The 19,292-nt window shown below is 39.2% G+C and overlaps 1 protein-coding gene across 50 annotated transcripts in view; it reads left to right on the top strand.

Moving 5' to 3' along the window:
- The window catches only part of APBB2 (amyloid beta precursor protein binding family B member 2), a 158,508-nt gene extending 139,577 nt beyond the window's left edge, over positions 1–18,931 (top strand). For 38 of the 50 annotated variants that reach the window (XM_086891259.1, XM_086891280.1, XM_086891292.1 and 35 more), the window contains 6 exons: positions 8,855–8,969; positions 11,352–11,439; positions 12,303–12,386; positions 12,880–12,995; positions 13,813–13,992; positions 14,602–18,931. In XM_086891259.1, the coding sequence (XP_086747385.1) occupies positions 8,855–8,969; positions 11,352–11,439; positions 12,303–12,386; positions 12,880–12,995; positions 13,813–13,992; positions 14,602–14,769 (751 nt within the window). In that variant the 3' untranslated portion in view covers positions 14,770–18,931. Of the gene's footprint in view, positions 1–583; positions 1,315–8,854; positions 8,970–11,351; positions 11,440–12,302; positions 12,387–12,879; positions 12,996–13,812; positions 13,993–14,601 lie in introns of those variants that run through there. The other 12 variants (XM_086891264.1, XM_086891289.1, XM_086891287.1 and 9 more) reach the window with 2 other exon arrangements.
- The last annotated feature ends 361 nt before the right edge of the window (positions 18,932–19,292 follow it).

Raw genomic sequence — 19,292 nt, 5'->3', positions numbered from 1 at the left:
ACCCACCTGCTTCCCCAGCCCAGCTAACCCTTTGTGGGAACATGCCAGGAAACTGCATTCTTCACAGGACGAGCTCCAGAAGCACACATGTCCCTGCCAGCTCACCCTGCTGGGGTTTCCTGGTGCCTGGCATGACCTGGAAAGCAGCAGGCTGTGGTAGATGCCAGGACCTGCAGGAAGCCCCCTCCAGGGCAGGAGACAGGCAGAGCAGGTCTGGAAGAGGGGCAGAAAGGCAGCCCCCAGCCAGGGAAGCTTGTGCCTCTCCTGTCTGCCTTCACCTGTGGGAAAGGGGTGTTGGTTAAGTCATACCAAGAGTTAGAGGTTGTGTAGACATGATTTCTGAACCTGAGAGAATTTTCAAGCTCTCAGACGCTGACTGTTCCCAAGGGAAAGTCTTGAGAACCTTTTCTCGCTCAAGGATTATTTGTGTAAATAAGGAATTACTTTCCCAAAACAAGACACAGATGCTCTGAGCATTTTGTCTCTTTTCCCACCAATGGGATGAGAGGGGTTGTTCCTTCTACCAATCAGGGTCACCTGGTCAGAGAAGCTTTATAAAAAGTTGACAAGACCCCGCAATAAAGGCTTTTTTCTCCTCACCTAAGCAGCTGTGTGTGATTATCTGAGGACCTTCGCTCAATACCTCGTGTCCTCTAGCAACAGGGTTGCTGAAGTGTTTTAGAAATGGAGGTGTGTGGTGATTTTATACATCAGGCTTCAGTTCAGTGCTTGTGGAAGGTTGTTCCCCAGACTGCCACGTCTTCAGGGTGCAACTTTCAGAGGACCCCAAGTGACACTGGGGCATGAACTTTTGTAAAAGGCATTTAAAAAACTGATGATCTTTCTACTCTTTCAGTTTAAACAATGTAACATTTGCACAACCTGAAGAATTATTCTCGTTTCTTTTGTCAGTGTCTGCTGTAGAAAGTGTTATTTTGGAAGATTCATGCACTTTCTGTGTCTATTTATACTTTCTGCATACTACTTCCCAGACTGGTGTGTGGTATTTTAAGGTTTATTACCTCCCACTGTTGATATGTCTGCATTGCCTCGCTGAATTCAGCTGACGCCTGTTGGCTTCACTGCATGTTTCCAAAAATACAAACTTCAGAGCAACAAGATTCAGTGAAAAAAGGTGTCAAGGGGACATAGTGGCCATACACTTAGATATGCTGTGCTACAAACAAACAGTGTGTGTTAAATGTACAGCACTTTTCAGCTACCCTGCCTTATCATATGCTGGAGCTCTGTCTGCTTGAGTGCTTTCTAACTTGCTCTTTCTGTTTCTTCATGCTTCCCTGGATTCAGAGAGAGGTAAATTATTTTCATTTTTCCATTTTTGTGTTTATCCTTCCGGCATGCACTGAAAAATGTTGTATTGGTTTGCATGTATCAGTGAACAGAAGCTCAACTTCAGCGAATAAATTAATATCTGTCACCTTTTCAATTTTCTGTTAACAGAATTGTCCAATTGATACTGGCTGTTGTCTGTTTTGTTTTTTTTTTTCTCAAGTCCAAAACCCTCTAATAATAAATAGAACAGCTTAAAATCATTTGATGTAGTGGGTTTTAGTATTTGCTTCTGGTCTTGGGATTTAAATTCAATTCAGATGATGTTCTCTGGAATCTGAAATGCAAGACACTAGTGTTAAAATCCCAGCTTTAATTTTAAAAATTGAAAAAACATAATACTGAGAACAAAGGATTTCAGAGCTAAGTTTAGCGATATTTTAAAAAGTTAACGTTTATTTTCTATTTTTGGTATTTGTTCTGGGTCTGTCTGAGTTGCTTGCATGTCTTTTAAGTTTGAAGAAAAGTTGTCCCTAGTATGTTTGATTTGTTTGGATGTACAAAGGGATCGTTTGGAATTCTCTACAATGCTTCCTGTTTCATGGGAGCACAGACAGTAAGGCATTGTAGTCAGGTGCTTTGCAGCACAAGGGCTGCAGCCACTCCAAAGGCTCTTAGCAATAGAATTGCATCCCTCAGATGAGATTTGGGGTTTGTTTGCTCTTCTAAATTGCAAAAACTTCAAAGTGGGACTGGGTGAAAGGAATGTGGTTAAGAGATGCAGACTATTCCTCATGTTTGCTTTGTGGAATATAATGAGAATGGTTTCCAGGCCTGACTTTTTTTTTAATCAGTTTTTCAGGTAGTGTTGGCTTAGGGAAATATTTGAACTTTCTTGATTATGGTTTTGCAGTATAATGTAGGTTTCATGCCTGTGGAGAGCGATGATCCTTCCAGCCTAGCACTGGCAAAAGTGTGCTTCGGGCAGATTCGTGGGTAGTGTCTGTGCACAACTGCTGTGTTCTCTGTCTGAATGATAAAGAACAAAGGAGAACTAGGAAGCCTTGCTTATAAAACAAAACACACTGGAGAGATTAACTATTCTGGTGTAGTCTGCTGTCTTCAGTTAAATCTATGGTAGTGCTTTGAGCATCTCAGCTTGATGTATTTCTTTATTAAATCTTTAAATATTCATTTTAAACAAAAGCCCATGTCTTCCAATTAGATCTGGAAGACAGAAGCATTGTCAAAAATATCTAAATACTAATTTGTCAAAGTCAAATTTACAGGATCTGCTGCAAAGAGGGTGTTCAGAGGTTCACAGGCATAGTAACACATCAATTTACTTAAGGGAAATTCAGGATTCATCACACTGGCCATCCTAAGGAGTTAAGCCACCACTTTACAATGCTTCAAGGGAGAAGCAACAACTATAATGGCCTTGACAAACTACCTAATTTGTGTACCTTTTCTTCAGAAACTGCTGCACAGGGTAGGAAGGCAGCCCCCTGCCCATGCACATTTCAAAAGTATTGTGAAGTAATTAAGGAAAAAAACAACAAAACACCCTGAAAAATTTGTATTGACCAAGTCAGTGGCCAGTGATTTTTCATGTGATCTGTCCCAGAAGTTCTGTCTTTTTTTAAATCTGTCTATAAAACAAGGAGAGGTCTGGCTACTGATTGACTTTTCAGTTTGCCATGCCTGTCTAGCAGTTGATGAGAGCAGTAAGCCCCATCTGAGCCCCGAGCACCCGCTGGATGTGACATTCTCCAGGGCACCCCTGGTGGTGACCATGGCACGTGTGACAGACTGACCTCCTGGCCATGGTAGTGGTGCTTTGTCCATGTGATTGTGAGGTGAGGCTGGGAATGAGGACCAGCTTGGGACATACATCTAAGCTGTACAATCTGTAGTGTCACTGTGCTAACAGAGCTCATGCATCTGGAGAACTGTGCTTTGACATAACTCCACTTGATGCAGATGTGTGGCCCTTTGCAGGAGTAGAATGAAAGCCCTTGGTAGCAGAGAGGTAAATGAGTTGTGACATCCCAGAGCCACCTTTCTTGCTAGTGAGGAGGTGCTGGCGAGGCTGACAGGACTCCTGTCCCCTCCACGCAGGAGAAGGTGGTGGGCAGCACTGAAAGCCCTTCTGGGGGACCAGCTTTTGCAGCTGCCTAAGCATCAGGCTGCAGGAAGGAAATTGGAGTGACAGTCACACAAATGCTTTCAGGCTTGGAAGTGCTGGGCTCTGAAGGGCTGAGCTGGGTATCAGACATATCAGCTCTGAGAGGGTTTTAACAAATTTTGGAAGCACACAGAACTGTGGCAATGATAAGACATCAAAGAAAAACCAGCAGCTGTGAGTTTTAGGGCTGCCAGATTAAAGCCTCTGAGTATCACACAAAGTAGCCATAGCTCCTCCTTCAGAGTGAGCACGTGACATTATCAAGGAATGAAGCAAACAGCCTTTCAGCAGGGGATAATTTGCCCTACAAACTTTATGCTTGAATTAGAGAAACAAGCTACACTCTGTCAATGCCAGATCATCAGAAGAAAATTAAATTAAAATGCGTAACTGATGTTTTGCTGCAAGGAAATCCATTTTCAAATTGTGTAAAAACTGAAATAAGAAAATTCTCCCAAAAATCTCTTTTTGGGGAGGGCATTTTAACTACTATAATATAGTAGTTATACTATAATGTCATGGTGGCCAAGTGTGCCATTCTGGGTTGTAGCTGGAGAGCACCTAAAGAGGTGGAGGAGCTCTGTGAGGTGAAGCACTTGGAGTGAAGAAAAATGGAAGTCTTTATGTGTGTTTAGGATTTCCAGAAACTGTCAGAAACAGTTGAACACTGAACAGAAACACAGGGAAAATTCTTCCTCCCCCACATCACTTCCAGCTCTTATCACTGAGAAGGGTAAATGTGGTTATTGTATAAGAGAAATGAGAAGGAGAAGACTCTTAGGAATAGTTCTTTTTCTTCCTCCTCCAGGATTTGATTCCAAAAGTGTTGGGTGTATATTCACCCGGAGAAGGGGCTATGAGTTTCATTTGGAACAGGTGGAAAGGAAGCAGTGGTTTCACTCAGTATCTGTCTGGTATCTGGTAGTTGAAATGTCCTCAGTAAATCTTTTACAAACAGATTTTGCAGCATTTGTGAATACTGCTTGTTTCATCTATTTATTTTTTTCTTACCTTTGCATTTTTCTCTGTAACTTTGCAGGTTCCTCAGTGTGACCATAGTAAAAACACAAGGGAACTGAACAGCCAGAAACATTATTTCAGCTATAAGCTATTCTCCTTTCTCCTATGTGAATAAGAAGTCTGGATAGAAAGCCTGAAATGTTAATCCAGAGGATTTGTAATTTCTAACATACATATTACTGCAGAGTTTCTTGCCCCTCATCTTTTCTGCCATTCATGATACTAGAATATTTGTGTGTCATGGAAAAGCCCCACCTGATGGTGGTCTTGATGACATTATATCTGCCTGCTTTTATCATGTGCCTCATCTCCCTTCTCTTGCTTTTCTCCTCCTCTGCTCCCATGGATGTTCAAGTCTGGACAGTGAATGGCAACCTCCTGCCAGGTGCCTCTGACCCTGCTCTGCTGTAGTGGTGGCTGCCCTCCCCTTTTTGTTTCCTGCTTCCATAAGTCTCTGGCGAGCTGTTTGCAGGAAAAGTGAAGCCTGAAAGTTACAAACTCGGGAGATTTTGTATTTCCCCACAGCCTGGCATCTGTTCTGTGACCCTGCAGTTGCAGAAGTCTATACACCAGGACAGAGAAATCATCTTCTGTAGGCTATTCTGGATGAATTTCGATCAATTTTAAGATAAACCCTTTTGGTTCAAGGATTCTTGTTACTATTTGTAATACATATATCTGGAAAGAAATGTACATTGTCCTGCATGTGTATCATTTTAATGTAGGTATTTTAAATAGCAGCAATTTAATTTTATTGAGAAGAGTAAAAAATTTTATTTCATACTTTAAGGCTAGGATGTTAGGGGTTTTTAACCAAAAGCAAAAAAAGGATTCATTCAATTCTATGTTCTTCTACAGTCTTTTGAAGAAATAAGTTTAATGTGAGAAGGTAATGAAGGATGTACTACTCTTTTAGGCTGTACTTAATTGGGATGCCTCCTAGGACTTTAGCCTAATAGTGGCAAATGGTTATAACTGCTACTCAAACAGGACAGCATTAGCATAAATTGCTTTTAATGTGATTATATTCATCCAAGGTTGAGCAGCTAAGTGATGCTTAGCCAGGTGTTAAATAGGTATGATAATCTAAGGTTTAGTCAATGACTGTAGAAATTTGCCAATTAGAGAGAGTAAAAGAGCAAATAAAAATTAAATTCCCTTTTATTTAGCACCTTACATTTTCTTTTCAACTCTCAAAATTACTTTTTAAAATGGCTTTCTCTGGTTCTGTATTCTTTCAAACTAAATTACTACTTAATTCTTAACTGTTCAGCAGAACCAGTCTTACCCACTCTTGCACAAAATTATTCTTATCTATTTTTCTGTTTTTCTAGCTTTGTCTAGAATACTAATTTATATCCAGTTCCTGTAACTGGAAAGTTATTAATGGATGGTGTAGTACGTGTAAAAATTACTTTAAAAAAATTTAAAATTACTTTCTGTGCAGTACTTCTTCTCTATAATCCTGTATCAGTTGAAGTGTTGCACCTGTGTTATAAAATTTCAAGAGTATACAGCTTTTTTTGCAGCATTATTCTCTCACTAAACACCTTGCTGTTCTCCCCACTGACATGGAATGAAATTTTACTAGGAGCTGTCATCCAGATCCCACCAATTTCATGTGCACATACACCCCATGGAGGCAGAGACTCATCCAGCTGGATGAGATGTGATGTTAACCCTGTGCTAGCCCTCTATCAAGCCATGGGCTTTGAAACAGATTTTCATTGTCTTTTTTCACTTGTTTTCCCAGCAGAATGTAAAAATAGGGGAGTGGTAAGAGGAGGCATTTGCCCTTTTCCATAAATTTCTATTACAAACACGTTGCTCAGCACTTCTTCATTATCCCAGGGGCCTATTGCACATAAATCTCACTTAAATGTTAATCAGCTTCAAGTGAGCTGCAGTCAAATGCAGGTTTATAGATGAAGCAACCCAGAAGGGACCTGAAGTGGAAAAAGGATCAGAGACTGGTCTTCTGGCTTACTTGGGATTCAGGGCTTTGGACAAAAAAGCAGCTGTTGCATTGTGGTCCTGTGTAGGGAAACACAAGACTTTTCCTTAGTTTTACTGTTGCTGTAGGAAGCAGACACTCTGAAATCCTCAGAATGCCATACCTTTCTTCTCGCTCTGTTTTCCGAATGCCTAGAAATGCCTGAAGCGAGGCTGCAAGGCTCCTGCAGGCAGAGGAGGAGCCACCAGCCCGTTCCCCAGCTCCAGCTCTTGGCTGCTGGGCTGCAAGCACACAGGCATCTAGGTGGCTTCCATGAATTAATAACTGCAGTGGTGCTGTCTGTGCACTGCCAGAAGGGGCAAGGATGGTTTGTGTGCTAATTTTGATTGATGATTTGAAAACAGATGGTGCTGGCAGGGTTGAGTATGATATGGTACCACAGGTTTAGAAGAATTCATATTTCATGCTTTGTTGTAGATGTAGGCCCTGATCATCTGAAACTTTATGTATATTCACAATCCGTGAATGTAATTAGCTGATTTACTTTGTTCAAGCTGTTCAGGTACTTAAAGTGAAACACTAGTGTGTGAGTCTGCAACACCACCATGAGTGTTTTATTAGCTCTCAGTACTTGAAACTGATGTACTGGCTGGTGTGTCATTTTCTTCTGTAATTGTGTAACACAGCCTTGTTTGTGATTGCATGCCGTTACAAGCAGAAATATTTACAGAAGCTGCAGGACTGTGTGCTGGAGAGGCTGGACACAAGCCTTGCATGCAGCACTGCAGTATTGAGGCAGCACTTGTGGAATTGAGGCGTGGGCCAGGTGGTCCTGGCAGGAAGGGTTCAGGTGGCAGCACATTCCACGTGCTGCCCCACTGCCTCCTGTCCCTCCTGTGCCCTACTGTGTGCCATTGCAGGCTGGGATGCAGCGAGATGGAGAGGGGCCTCCAGCTTCACCGTGTTTCTGCATGGTTCTGTCATGTGGAATTGCTTTCAGATTTCGTGCTCTGATAGTTTTGTGTGGCTTGGGTTTTTAAAAATATTATTCATCAGGCTTCAGGTTACAAAGCACTTAAATGGAGCAACCACCTGTACGTTTTACTGAGCAGCCCTTACATTGCAAGGGCTTGTGAAGAGCAAAATCTGCTGTTCAATTAGATACAGGTATGGTACTTAACTGCAGGACGGTGTCTGCATCTCGCACAGAGCAGGAAGGCCAGCAATCCATTTGCCACAGTCTCTGATTCTCCCTGGATAGCTTCAGTGTAAAATTCTTCAATTCAATGGGCATTTAAAATGAGTTTTAAAATTGGCCATCCATGCTACATTAAACCCTGCTCAGAATATTTACTGACTTTTATATGCAGAAATCATTTAGTTTATACTAGGCCTGTGGCTTAGGAATATCCCTCCTATCTCTTCACCACTGAGAGCTTTGCTGGTAATTATTTATGTGTAAAGCAGAAAGGCACTGAAAAGACACTTCAGACATAAGAGGCTGGAGCAAAGTGCCAGAGAAATTTGAAGGTATCAAGAGGGTCACAAAGTAGGAATGAGCTGTGGCTGTATGGAGGACATGAGAAAGCAGAGGTGCAAGGCCAGTGAACAGAGGGAATAGCAAGGATGGCAGCTGGACAAAGTCAGGCTTCTTCCTGGCTCAGTATGTATTGCTGGCTGTTTTGGTAGAGCTCCAGCCCTTAAGCAGCCTGAGAACAAACAAACCTAGTAATGGCACTTCCTTCATCCATGCTAGAAAGCTATACTGTGCTGTGGTAACTAGCCAGTGCAGTGCAGAAATCTCTTTTATAGGGCAGCTTTATTTAACTTCTGAAAAAATAAGGTCAGAAATTTAGGGCAATTAGTGTGAGCAAAGCTCAGCAGGTTCACATCTCCCTTATGCAACCAGATCTCTAATTACTATCTGCATATTTTAAACACTTTATGCAGTCCTTTGAAATACAATTTTTCTCTGACTACAGTGTTGTATGCTGTTTCTTGGGTTTTTTTAGCAGTTAAGAGCTGCATATGTTTTCTGTCTTAATATGCAATTCTGTCTCTACTTCATCTTCAATAACGTATTTGAGTAAATTTTGGTGTTTGTTTACAATTGGATTTGGAATTAAGGGTTGTAACTTGAGCAAGTTGCATGGTTAGGAAACTGTAATGAGCTTTTGAATTATATGGAATAAGCACCAAACTTTAGATATCTGTTTCATGGGTAAGCAGTTTATTACATTTGTAGACCTGCTTTGTTGAAGGCTTGTATATTATGCCTTGAGAGCTCAGGCATATACCTGTTAAACTAAAGTAGATTTGCAGTTTTGGAAATACTGATGATTCTAATGTCATCAAATTTGTTTTGCATGTTTCTAATGTGTCCTTCTATCTCGTTTACACAGAGACTTTGCTTATGTGGCAAGAGACAAAGACACAAGAATCCTGAAATGTCATGTGTTTCGATGTGACACACCTGCAAAAGCCATTGCTACAAGTTTACACGAAATCTGCTCGAAGGCAAGTGGATTTAAAATCAGCTGCATTTGTCTGTTCAAAGGTCCTTCAGCCTTATACGTGTAATCAGCAGTTGTACGCAGTGTTAGTTTAGTTTATATAACTGGCAAGGAGAAACAGTGTAGAGAATTTGTAAGGGAAAGGATGCAAATGGATGGGAATTATGGGAGAGTGGGCATTTGGATCTGAGGAGGATGATAGGTGCTTTTGATTTGACAAGTGGGTATAGAGGCCAAAGGCTTTCCTTAATAATAAAGAAGCTGCAGGTTCAAAATGGAAAAAGAATACAGAGGTTCAATTCATAATAAATAATGATGTTAAACTCCATAAATAAATCAGACCTTGTTTGAATGGTTATTCAATGGTATTATCCTCAAGGACACAGAGGAAAATAGTTGCTAACTGTATTTTAAAAAGTCATGGAGAAAGGGTTTAAGGTAGTGAACTCTAGTTATGTAAACTAAAGGATCTTAGTTCCTGCTCTGATAGTGTTGTCCATAATAGTGGGGAGGACTTTTCTTTCCAGTCATTCTGCCTTACAGATTTGACACCATTCCCTGGTTATTAATTTTGATTTTCTTGGATGATCAGTTCATGAGTGTCCTCTGTACAGTCATTTCATGCAGCGGTAACAACGCAGCACTTCCTTTACAGTGGGCAATCTGAAACGTTTTATGAAGAGGAAGTTAAACTAATCTACTTGAAACCCTTTTCTAGTTTGCATCACATAAAAAGTGGGCTGTGGGAGTGAATAATGTTATCAGTTATCTCTGTGTCACTTGTCTGTCCTCATAAGTCACAGCTCTTCTAGAAATGCTAGTTAGGAAACCTTCAGATTTTAAAATTCTGCTGTATCATTGTCATTTGCTTTTTACATTTTATCTTCATGTTAGTGAATGGAATCAGTGATGCCAAACCCTCCTCTGTAGTCAGTTGTATAGTCTAAAAATTTTTCATTTTTGCAACACTGAAGAAGTGTTATTGAACTTGTTTGTGGTGTTTCACGCAAGCAACGTAAGCCTTTGCACAGTGTGCATTACTGCAGCCCTCTGGGCAGCAGGGTTATGCCTGAGGCAGAAGGTCGCCCAGCAACTGTGCAAAGCCTGGCAGGTTTGCGTGGGTTTGGGCTCCAGAGCGAGTGCCAGCAGCAGTACTTGGGGAGCTGCTCAGGTTGGCCAAGAAGCAGCAGGCTCTCTTGGTGAATTTTAACACCAGCACTGCAGCAGTGGCTGACTGGAGACCTGTTATGTTTGTCCTACTTCTCCTCCAGCTCTCCAGTTCACACAGGTATTTCCAGCAAGTGTAGCAGGGGAAAATATGCTAGACAGGCCCTACCACTGCTGCTACATTGAGTAAATGCCATGGTGGTTTTATACAGGAATATCAGAAAGGGAGCAGAGCTGTCACATAAGTAACTGACATGAAACTTCTGACATTAATTTTGGATAAGAGAACACCTAGGCATTTAAAACCATAGCTAACAGCAACACAGTTAATTCAGCAATAGATGTAATCCTGATTCAGGGAAGCACTTGGCTTGTGCTGACATGCTGTATCTCCTTACTAAGTCAGGGTTTCTTCCTAAGCTAGTGTGTATAATTTTTCATCAGAGGGGCAGGAATATTCTCATGTGACCCTGCAACTGAAAATACTTTCAGAATATAAAGCTAAAAAAAAATAAGGAGGGGGCAGAAAAGTTTGCTAGAAGCATTTTCAGACCAAGTGTCATCTGCTGTTAAGACCAAGTATCTTTTTAGCTTAATTACAATGAACAGATGTAACATAAAGAAGCAGATAGCTGTGGTTCATATATGAGCTTTGGAAAACTTCTTTTACCTTCCCTGGATCCTTTCTCAGTCATATCTGTAGGGAATAACCATCCAAAATATTTATTTAGAAGTGGGTCTTTACTCCTCTTTTGCTAGTACTACACATTTTGTAGGAGCCACATGTTATATTTTGTATGGGATTTTTAATTCTAGAATAAACATAAAAATGGAGGAAAATATTTACCCAGCAGAAGACAGTTCAGAGAGGAACATGCATAAGGAACACTCTGCTATGTGTGTTACATATTTATGTTTCTTGCTCTGTTACTCCTCACTATAATTTTGCTGTTGATAAACATGACTAGATTTTTTTCATCCTCAACCTCTCTTTCATCTAGCCTTGGACACCACTTAAGTTCTTTACCTAGCCAAGGAATGGTGAATAAAGTGGAGTAAAATTAAAGTTGTTATTTAAAAAGAATAACCTGCTTAGCCGTGTATCTTCTGACTTATTTCAGATTTCAAAAATAGGGTTGTAATAGAAGTAGATTTGTAGTTGTTGCTGTACTACATATTTAATTTTTTTAAAATGCTGTATTATCACTGTCTTCTTAAGATTATGGCTGAACGGAAGAATGCTAAAGCTATGGCTTGCAGCTCATTGCAAGACAGGACAAATGTCACCCTTGATGTTCCTCTGCAAGGTACTGTGTGTTACAGCTAGTATCCTCAGGATGGTCCTGTTTTAGATAAGTTTTTTTTCTGATGCAGATTTTGACCAAAATGAGCATGCTGGGTGAAGAAGTCAGGAGTGTATTCCAGCTTTTTAATTAATGTATCTGACTGTCATCTGTTCCCGTGTTACTTTTAAGTATTTTTCCTGGCTATGTTTACAGTAATGGAGTCCTGCTCAGTTATGTCAACTTGTGCATTTCATCTTTTATTTTGAAATGCAAGTGTTGCAAACACAGTCTAACTTATCTGTGGCTACTCAGGATATTCTTTTTCAAATCAAAATACTTCCTGACTTGAGACTGCACAAATCCAAATCTTCCTTAAAACCAGAATATACTCCAGTTACTCATTCAGAAGAGCCATAGGAGTATTCCTCCTAGGCTTCAGCATCTATTTTAGCAGCTTCTGAGGCAAGGCTGCAAGTGGGCTGTCATCCAGCTTTTACACATGTTACTGCATGGTAGGAGGAAGTTGCCTTTGTGTGACTGTGTTTAACGTACTAGCAAGGATAGTATTAAAAACACATTATAGATTTTACATAGTTATTGCAGTGAAACTTAGGTCTATACATCTCAGAGACCCATTCATCTTCATTTTCTGTGTTTTAATGTGCTAGTGATACAATGTGATTTTATTCTTAGTATAGACCAAAGATTCCTTTAGAAATTATTGAGGCTTATTCTTGTTAGAAGGAATAAAAATTCCTTTAAATTGATGCAATGCCTTCAGAATACAATTAATGGGTAAACAGTTTTACGTTATTGATGAAATGAAAGTGCTTTTTCCTGCTGTGAATGCTGATTAATAGAAATTGACTTTTGTTCCCATGCAGTAGATTTCCCAACACCAAAGACAGAACTGGTACAGAAGTTTCACGTCCAGTACCTGGGCATGCTACCTGTAGCTAAACCTGTGGGTATGTAACACTTCAGTGAATTCCAGAGTACCTTGCTTGAACTCTAATGGCTCATCAACTGCCAGTGCATGATTTTTGAAGGGTAGCAATTCTTCTGTTTCAGTCACATGAATCAGGCAAGAAGACATCTAATATTCAGGGCATCATATGAACATGTGTTTTGCAAACAGGGTTCTGGAAGCTGCCAAGAAGGTGGGGTTTTTTCTACAGCTTTCTCTGAATATGAGCTTTGCTACTAATGAGAAGGGCCCTAATGAACTGAAATGGTACAAAAACTAAACGTGATACTATCCTGTTTTTTTTAAGCCAGAGGCACCTGTTTTGGCTTTCCAGATGGAGAAATACAACTTCACAGTACTTTCTTCCATGATCAAATTAATTTTAATAAGGAATCCAAAACAATCTGTTTTCTATACTATTGTGTGAAGATTAAAAAAATCTGTTATATTTTTATATATATTATTTTTCACTATTGCATTTTACTCTGGTCTAGGAATGGATACTCTGAACAGCGCCATTGAAAGTCTAATGGCTTCCTCTAGCAAAGACGACTGGTTGCCAGTTACCATGAATGTTGCTGATGCTACTGTCACAGTCATCAATGAAAGAGTAAGGCAGACTGTGTTGTTTAAAACACACTTAAAATAGTATGAGTGTTGAAAACCCAGAACACAGAAATGCTAGTAGGGTTGGTTTAAAATAAATTTCATTTGCTTATTTTACATTTTATTTATTTCCAGAATCTGCAGAGGCTCTTACTGCTTGTATCAGCTTCAGTTTTCTTTATCATTCCAAGCAAATTCTCAGAAATAAATTATTATAAGTATTCATTATATACTTAAATTCAGTGTTTTCCTTTCTAGGAATTTTGAGCCTAAAATTCTGTAGGTTAATCCCAAAGTGGTAGCAATCCTAAACACCAAACTGCATTTGACTTACTCTTGGTATGGAAGCCAAGAGTAATATAAAAATCTGTGTTACAGAAGAAAATTTAGAGCATTTTCCATGGAGTTTAATACAGTGAGACTTACTAATGCAGTATTTTATATATGTCTTTTGATGAGGTACTAAATATACATACAGAGATGTAAATAAACATACAGAGATGTATGTTGCATCTCTGTAACATACCAGTGGTAGGGGAGAATGTTTTGTAGTCATGTTTAGCCATATTGTTTTGTTTCTTCACAAAACAAGCAGCTTCTAAAATGCACAACATTTTAAAATGTTGTGGTAATGCCCAAAGCCTCAGTTTTCTGGTGACAGCCTAGAAGGGGAGATCCAACCCAGGCCTGAGCATGCTTGGTTTATGCAGATAGATAAGAAGGAATTACTATATTGTATCAGTGTATTTTCTCATTTAATCAAAACTGAAAGTTCCACAGAGTATCCAGTAGTAATGATCAATCCTTTGATTCATGACCAGAATGAAGAGGAGGTCATGGTGGAGTGTCGTGTGCGGTTCCTGTCCTTCATGGGAGTAGGCAAAGACATCCACACGTTCGCCTTCATTATGGACACAGGAAACCAGCATTTTGAGTGCCATGTTTTTTGGTGTGAACCAAATGCAGGCAATGTATCAGAAGCTGTTCAGGCTGCTTGTATGGTACGTGACCTTCTTCAAAGGCCTCTAATAGCACTTTAGATTTTCACTGCCTCCATAAATTATCATTTTTTCAAATTCACAGTTATATTAATTTCATGATAGAGAAAAGAAAGATAAAAATAGGAATTAATATTATTATATATTTAATCAATTAAAATCCAAATGTTTTCATGTTGGAAGTGCCAGCTTAGTGAACAATGTCCCTTTATTTTCTCTCCTAACCTCTGCAACATCTATGTAAATTAGAAATCTTTTCTTTCACTGCACAAGTCACCTAATGCTGGAAAAATGTTTTACTTGGAGTCGTGTTATGAAATCCTGTAGTAATATAGTGAAAATAATCCTTTTCCAAGAGTAGCTGAACCCAGAAAGATTATTTCTCAGTTTTCAAATGAGTATTTATGTGATTTAGTATCCGTTGTGTGCTAATGGACAATTTCTGCCCAAGCATTGACAGACCAATTTCCCATTAACTTCAGCTGGGCTTCTTGTCGCAGCCAAAACAGAGGTTTGACTGTATTTAATGAGAAAATACTAAAAGTGTATTTGAAATGGTCTGTGAAGTTATTGATGCAGTAATGATTGCAGAATGGCTTTGCTTTGTTGCAGTTACGGTATCAGAAGTGCTTAGTAGCCAGACCTCCTTCACAGAAAGTTCGGCCGCCCCCACCTCCTGCAGACTCGGTGACCAGAAGAGTTACAACTAATGTAAAAAGAGGAGTCTTGTCTCTCATTGACACTTTGAAACAGAAACGTCCCGTCACTGAGATGCCATAGCTGCATAAGAGAGAAGATTCTCCTACCATTTGACGGAAGATTACAGTAGCTACACTAAGGAAAATGAATGGACAATGTCTGACCTTCCATTTCAGTTGCTGATGCTTTCTCTTCAGAGAATTTACCCCTATTGAAACAATGTTAGACAAGCATGTTCTCTCGTTCTTGCCACCATCGTGTGATATGAAAAGAAGCATGAATAATTTTTTTGCTGTCAATGAGTTACATCATGGGCAATGGAAGGTCTGTTTGATTGTAAATACATGAACATTACTTAAACTCACATAAAAAAGAGAATATGGCCACGTCCCTCCTAGTGAACTCATGCTAAAGTCCTTGGAGTGAATGATGCCTGAGTTAAAAGTTTCACCTTCTTGAGCTGGATTTGTCACAAACCAATCTTAAATCCTACAGCACTTTGCTCTGTTTTCAACACTGGAATAGGTATCAAGTATTAGCTACAACTGAATTACTGTAGATTAAATACCAAGGTGTTTTTTTTACAGAACTACACCAGTTACTTTTAAGTTGTTTGGCAGCATTGGTCTAGCAACTACTTTAACATCTCCCTGACATGTTTCTGAATCATACTGTCATTATGTCATCTTCTGGTTACACATTATACTTTTACAGAAGAATTGTGTTTAAAATCAAACCAATGATGAAAAATCCAGAAGTGTTTTCAGTAATTGAGTTGCAGGGTGATCCACTGAAGCTTTTCAGCTTTAAACATACAAACTCAACTGCTGGCTGTTAAATTTATTCTCCTAAATCTATCATTAATTTATCAAAAATGCTGTTTGTTTCATGGAGGGCTCAAACCAATCAGAAATAAGAAAGAAGTAGTTAGTGATTTTATTGTCTTACAACTGTTACAAAGACTAAACTATTCCATACCTTTTCTATACAAGTGTTTGATGAAATGTTCAGTTCAGTGTCTGGTTGCATAATTTCCCCTTCCCCTCAGAGTTTGTTAATGAATACTTAGCATGCCAGAAGAACAATTACATTTCTTGTTATTTACAAAATTTCATGGAATTTATCTTACTTTTAATGCTCTTGAAACAAAATAAGAGTTGTTTTTTTTAACAGGATAGTGTTTCTGGTACTACAGTTAGGTTTCAATGCTTTTCTTCCAAAGACTTCATATTACAGATTTGCTTTACACACCTGCAGATCCTCACAAATCAGCCCAGCATTGCCCTCAAAATTGTACCTCAGACTAATTTTGAAATGCAGTCATGCATCTTCAGTCTTTCCCTTTGTCATCTTCTGTCTATACCTGCAGATTGGTACAGATTTTGGAAATGGAACATTAAGTATGTTTAAGTAGTGTTAAAAATGTTTTGCCTCCATTTATAGCTAGGTTCCAAATTGTGCCTGTCTCCCAAGTCTGCAAATCTTGTCATACTCCAATGATAAAGGATCACTGGCTAGGTTCTTGTTACAATAACTCTTTTTTTTTATTTTAGTATGCAAGAGACTGTTATAAACAAACTATTTTCTTTTTTATTTCCTTGTTTGAAGAAATTAATGACCACACCTGGCAAAGTAACTTAAGAGCACAACAGGAAAAGAGTGATGATTCAAGAAATTTCTGCATTGAAAAATGCAGGAAAATCATTACTAAACTCGGCATGATGTATGAGCAAGCGTCAGGTGAAGGCTGACTATGCAACTATTTAATTAAATTTAGCTTTCTACAGTGCCCTCTGAAGCACTGATCCTCTACAGATCTCAGATCTTTTCATGACCACAATTCTGCACCTCAGGCACTGAAGTAACTGTTCCCCCTCTCAAGGCTCATACTCTTGCCACCTCTTTTGCACCACCTCCATTGCCTGTACAGCTGGAGAAGCTGCTTATACTGGGGACACAGGTAGAGCTGGAGGGGAGGGAGTACAAACAAACTCACCCCCTTTAGCAGTACCTGTGGTTTAACTGACCATGGAGCCAGATCACAAAGCATAGGGATGGCAGCTTGCATATAGCTTCTGTAGTTTCCAATACTGATCCCAGTCACCTCTGTTAGGAGCAGTGTAAAACTCACTTCCTATCAGAGAATCACAGAACAGTTTGGTTTGGAAGAGACCTCAAAGGTCATCTAGTTCCAAACCCCTGTCAGGGGGGCACTTTATACCAAAGTTGCCCATCCAACCTGGTCTTGAACATTTCCAAGGATGACTGCTCTCAAACTTTGGTGGCTAACACCATACCCTTAGGTAGGATTGTGAAGTTAAGAGATGAAAGTTTTCTTGTTTGTCGTTGTGCTAGTGATTCACATTTTATTTTATTTTTAATTAAATACTTTGACAGTGTCTTTTTAAAGTTCCTGCTGACAACGTTGTGATTTGGGATTGGCAACTGTTGTACAGCAATAAATTAATTTTAAACAGTATAATTAAATTTTGTCATGGCATCTGCAGAGTGCTGATTCTCCCCATGAGAGTTCCAGACTCTCTTTAACTAAAGCAACGCTTAGCAAACAGCAGTGTAAAGGTTCTACATCCGTGTTGTCAAGGCTTGAAACATCTAGTTAGCTTTCATTAGCAATGTGTGCAACTGCAGCCAGGGCTGAGGAGAAGACAGAAAGGTATTTGAAAAGCTGTACATCACTCACCAGTGTGTGTTTTAAAAGGTTTATGTCTGTTAACAAAATGTTGTTGATTTTGCAAATATTGAAGTAGTGTGCTTAATGATCTGACTATATGTGGCCTTTTTGCTTCAGTAGAGCTCCGTATTCTCCAAGAGATTTAATATACACCCAGGTGTTTGCAGAATCAGAGCCTATTATTGCAAATCTTTTGTTTCACAATATATTCAGACACTCTTGTTACCACGGCCAAAAAAAGTATGTATGGGATGTGTGTGTGTGTGTTTGAGCAACTGCAACTGTTCTAGTTGATGTTATAGCAACCCTTCAGTTATCTATGCATTTTTTATAATACCTAGTGATTCTGCAGGCCGGCAGCCATGTTCACTATGCCTTGTATGTCTGATGCCATATTCTAACTTAACCTGGTAAATACAGCTTAAAATATTTTTATTTTATTTATTCTATTTTTACTGAAATATCCTCCATTATTATGTTGATGTATTGTCTTTACTGGATGTGCTCTTGTAATATTCTCCACTCTGTATACTATAGGTTGCCTTAAAAAAGGCAGGCTTTGTAATTATTTGTAGTCACATTTTTATTGAAGTCTGTAGAAGAATTATGTAAAGCAAAGCTAATTTCTTAATTTTTTTCAATGCAAGTAGTAAGTTAGAGGTATCACATGTCAGTCAGTCATGTCATTAACATGCTCCCTTGCAGAAGCAAGGAGATTTATATTCAGTCAATGACTAATAGATAAAAGCCTTTCTTTTGAAACCTGTAGTGCTGGCTGTAGGTTTTATTTAAGCCATTTACTTTCATTTACAGGGGAGCAAGGAAGTGTGGGAGGTGCAAAGCTATGGAGGCCACCTACAGGGTGGTTAACTGGGAATAATAAAAATAGCATAGGAATGGCAGAGAATCCATTCACAGAAAAACGAGGTTTAGTGATATACTTCCTGTGCAGACTCACGGGTACCTAACAGAAATATTATGCCCTTTAGTGGCAGAAGAACAAAAATTGTGGAATATCACCAGTTCTCTGTCACTAACAGTTCTACATTTCTTAATTTTATCAAGCATTTCATGGATCACTTACCATGGAAGCTAAAATTGTTAGTACATCACCCATGGAAAAGAGAACATTCTCATTTCAAGAGCAAGTATGGGCTCAGCATTTCAGCATTACCCCCAAATGCATTACTCCTTTCTTGGGCACATTAATCAACACATTGCCACAACATGTGCTGTCCCATCAGCCAGTGTAGGTTTGATTTAACAGCATTAAGAAAGAAGGAAACACTGTTAATTAGCAGAGCCCAGTTTTACATAAAATTACCTAACTGGCAACAAAAAGGACAATTTTCCCTGCTGTTGACCACTTCTCCACATTTAAATGTAATCTGTTCTGAGAATAAATTTAGCTGCATAAAGTGATTGTCTCAACTGTTACTGCTCCATGAAACTGCGAAATTATTTTGTTCAAAATGGTGGCTGAAGAAAGGGAAAAACATACTGGTGGTTTAGAGGCAATAGCAGTACAATAAAGAGTTTTGTATCTGGAAAGCTGAATCGAGAGTTTCTAGTTGAAAATTACAGACAACTGGATTACAGAAAAAATAGTTACATAAGATACAGTTTTACTGTAAAAAGTCATTGAGTGTTACAGACATCTACCTACAAGCCATCTGAAGTCAGTCCCAGATATTGCCGCCATCTGATGTTCCATGCTTACAAAGTAAGCTACTGACCTGCAGTTGAAATATTCACTCTCTGATATTCTTGGTAAGACACCAAGATTCTAACTGGTTTAACCTCCGTACTGTGTTAAAAAGGCAAATTCTTGAGAGCAAGATGAGGCCAAGTGTGGAACATCAAGGCACATATTACGTAAGTAGCCCAGAAATTCTATTATTATTAGACACAT

The sequence above is a fragment of the Cyanistes caeruleus genome, chromosome 5, assembly GCF_971803275.1.
Source record: "Cyanistes caeruleus chromosome 5, bCyaCae1.hap1.1, whole genome shotgun sequence".
NCBI classification, from domain to species: domain Eukaryota; kingdom Metazoa; phylum Chordata; class Aves; order Passeriformes; family Paridae; genus Cyanistes; species Cyanistes caeruleus.
The sequence above is the reverse complement of the archived record's forward strand: the minus strand, read 5'-3'. Positions and strand labels throughout refer to the sequence as shown.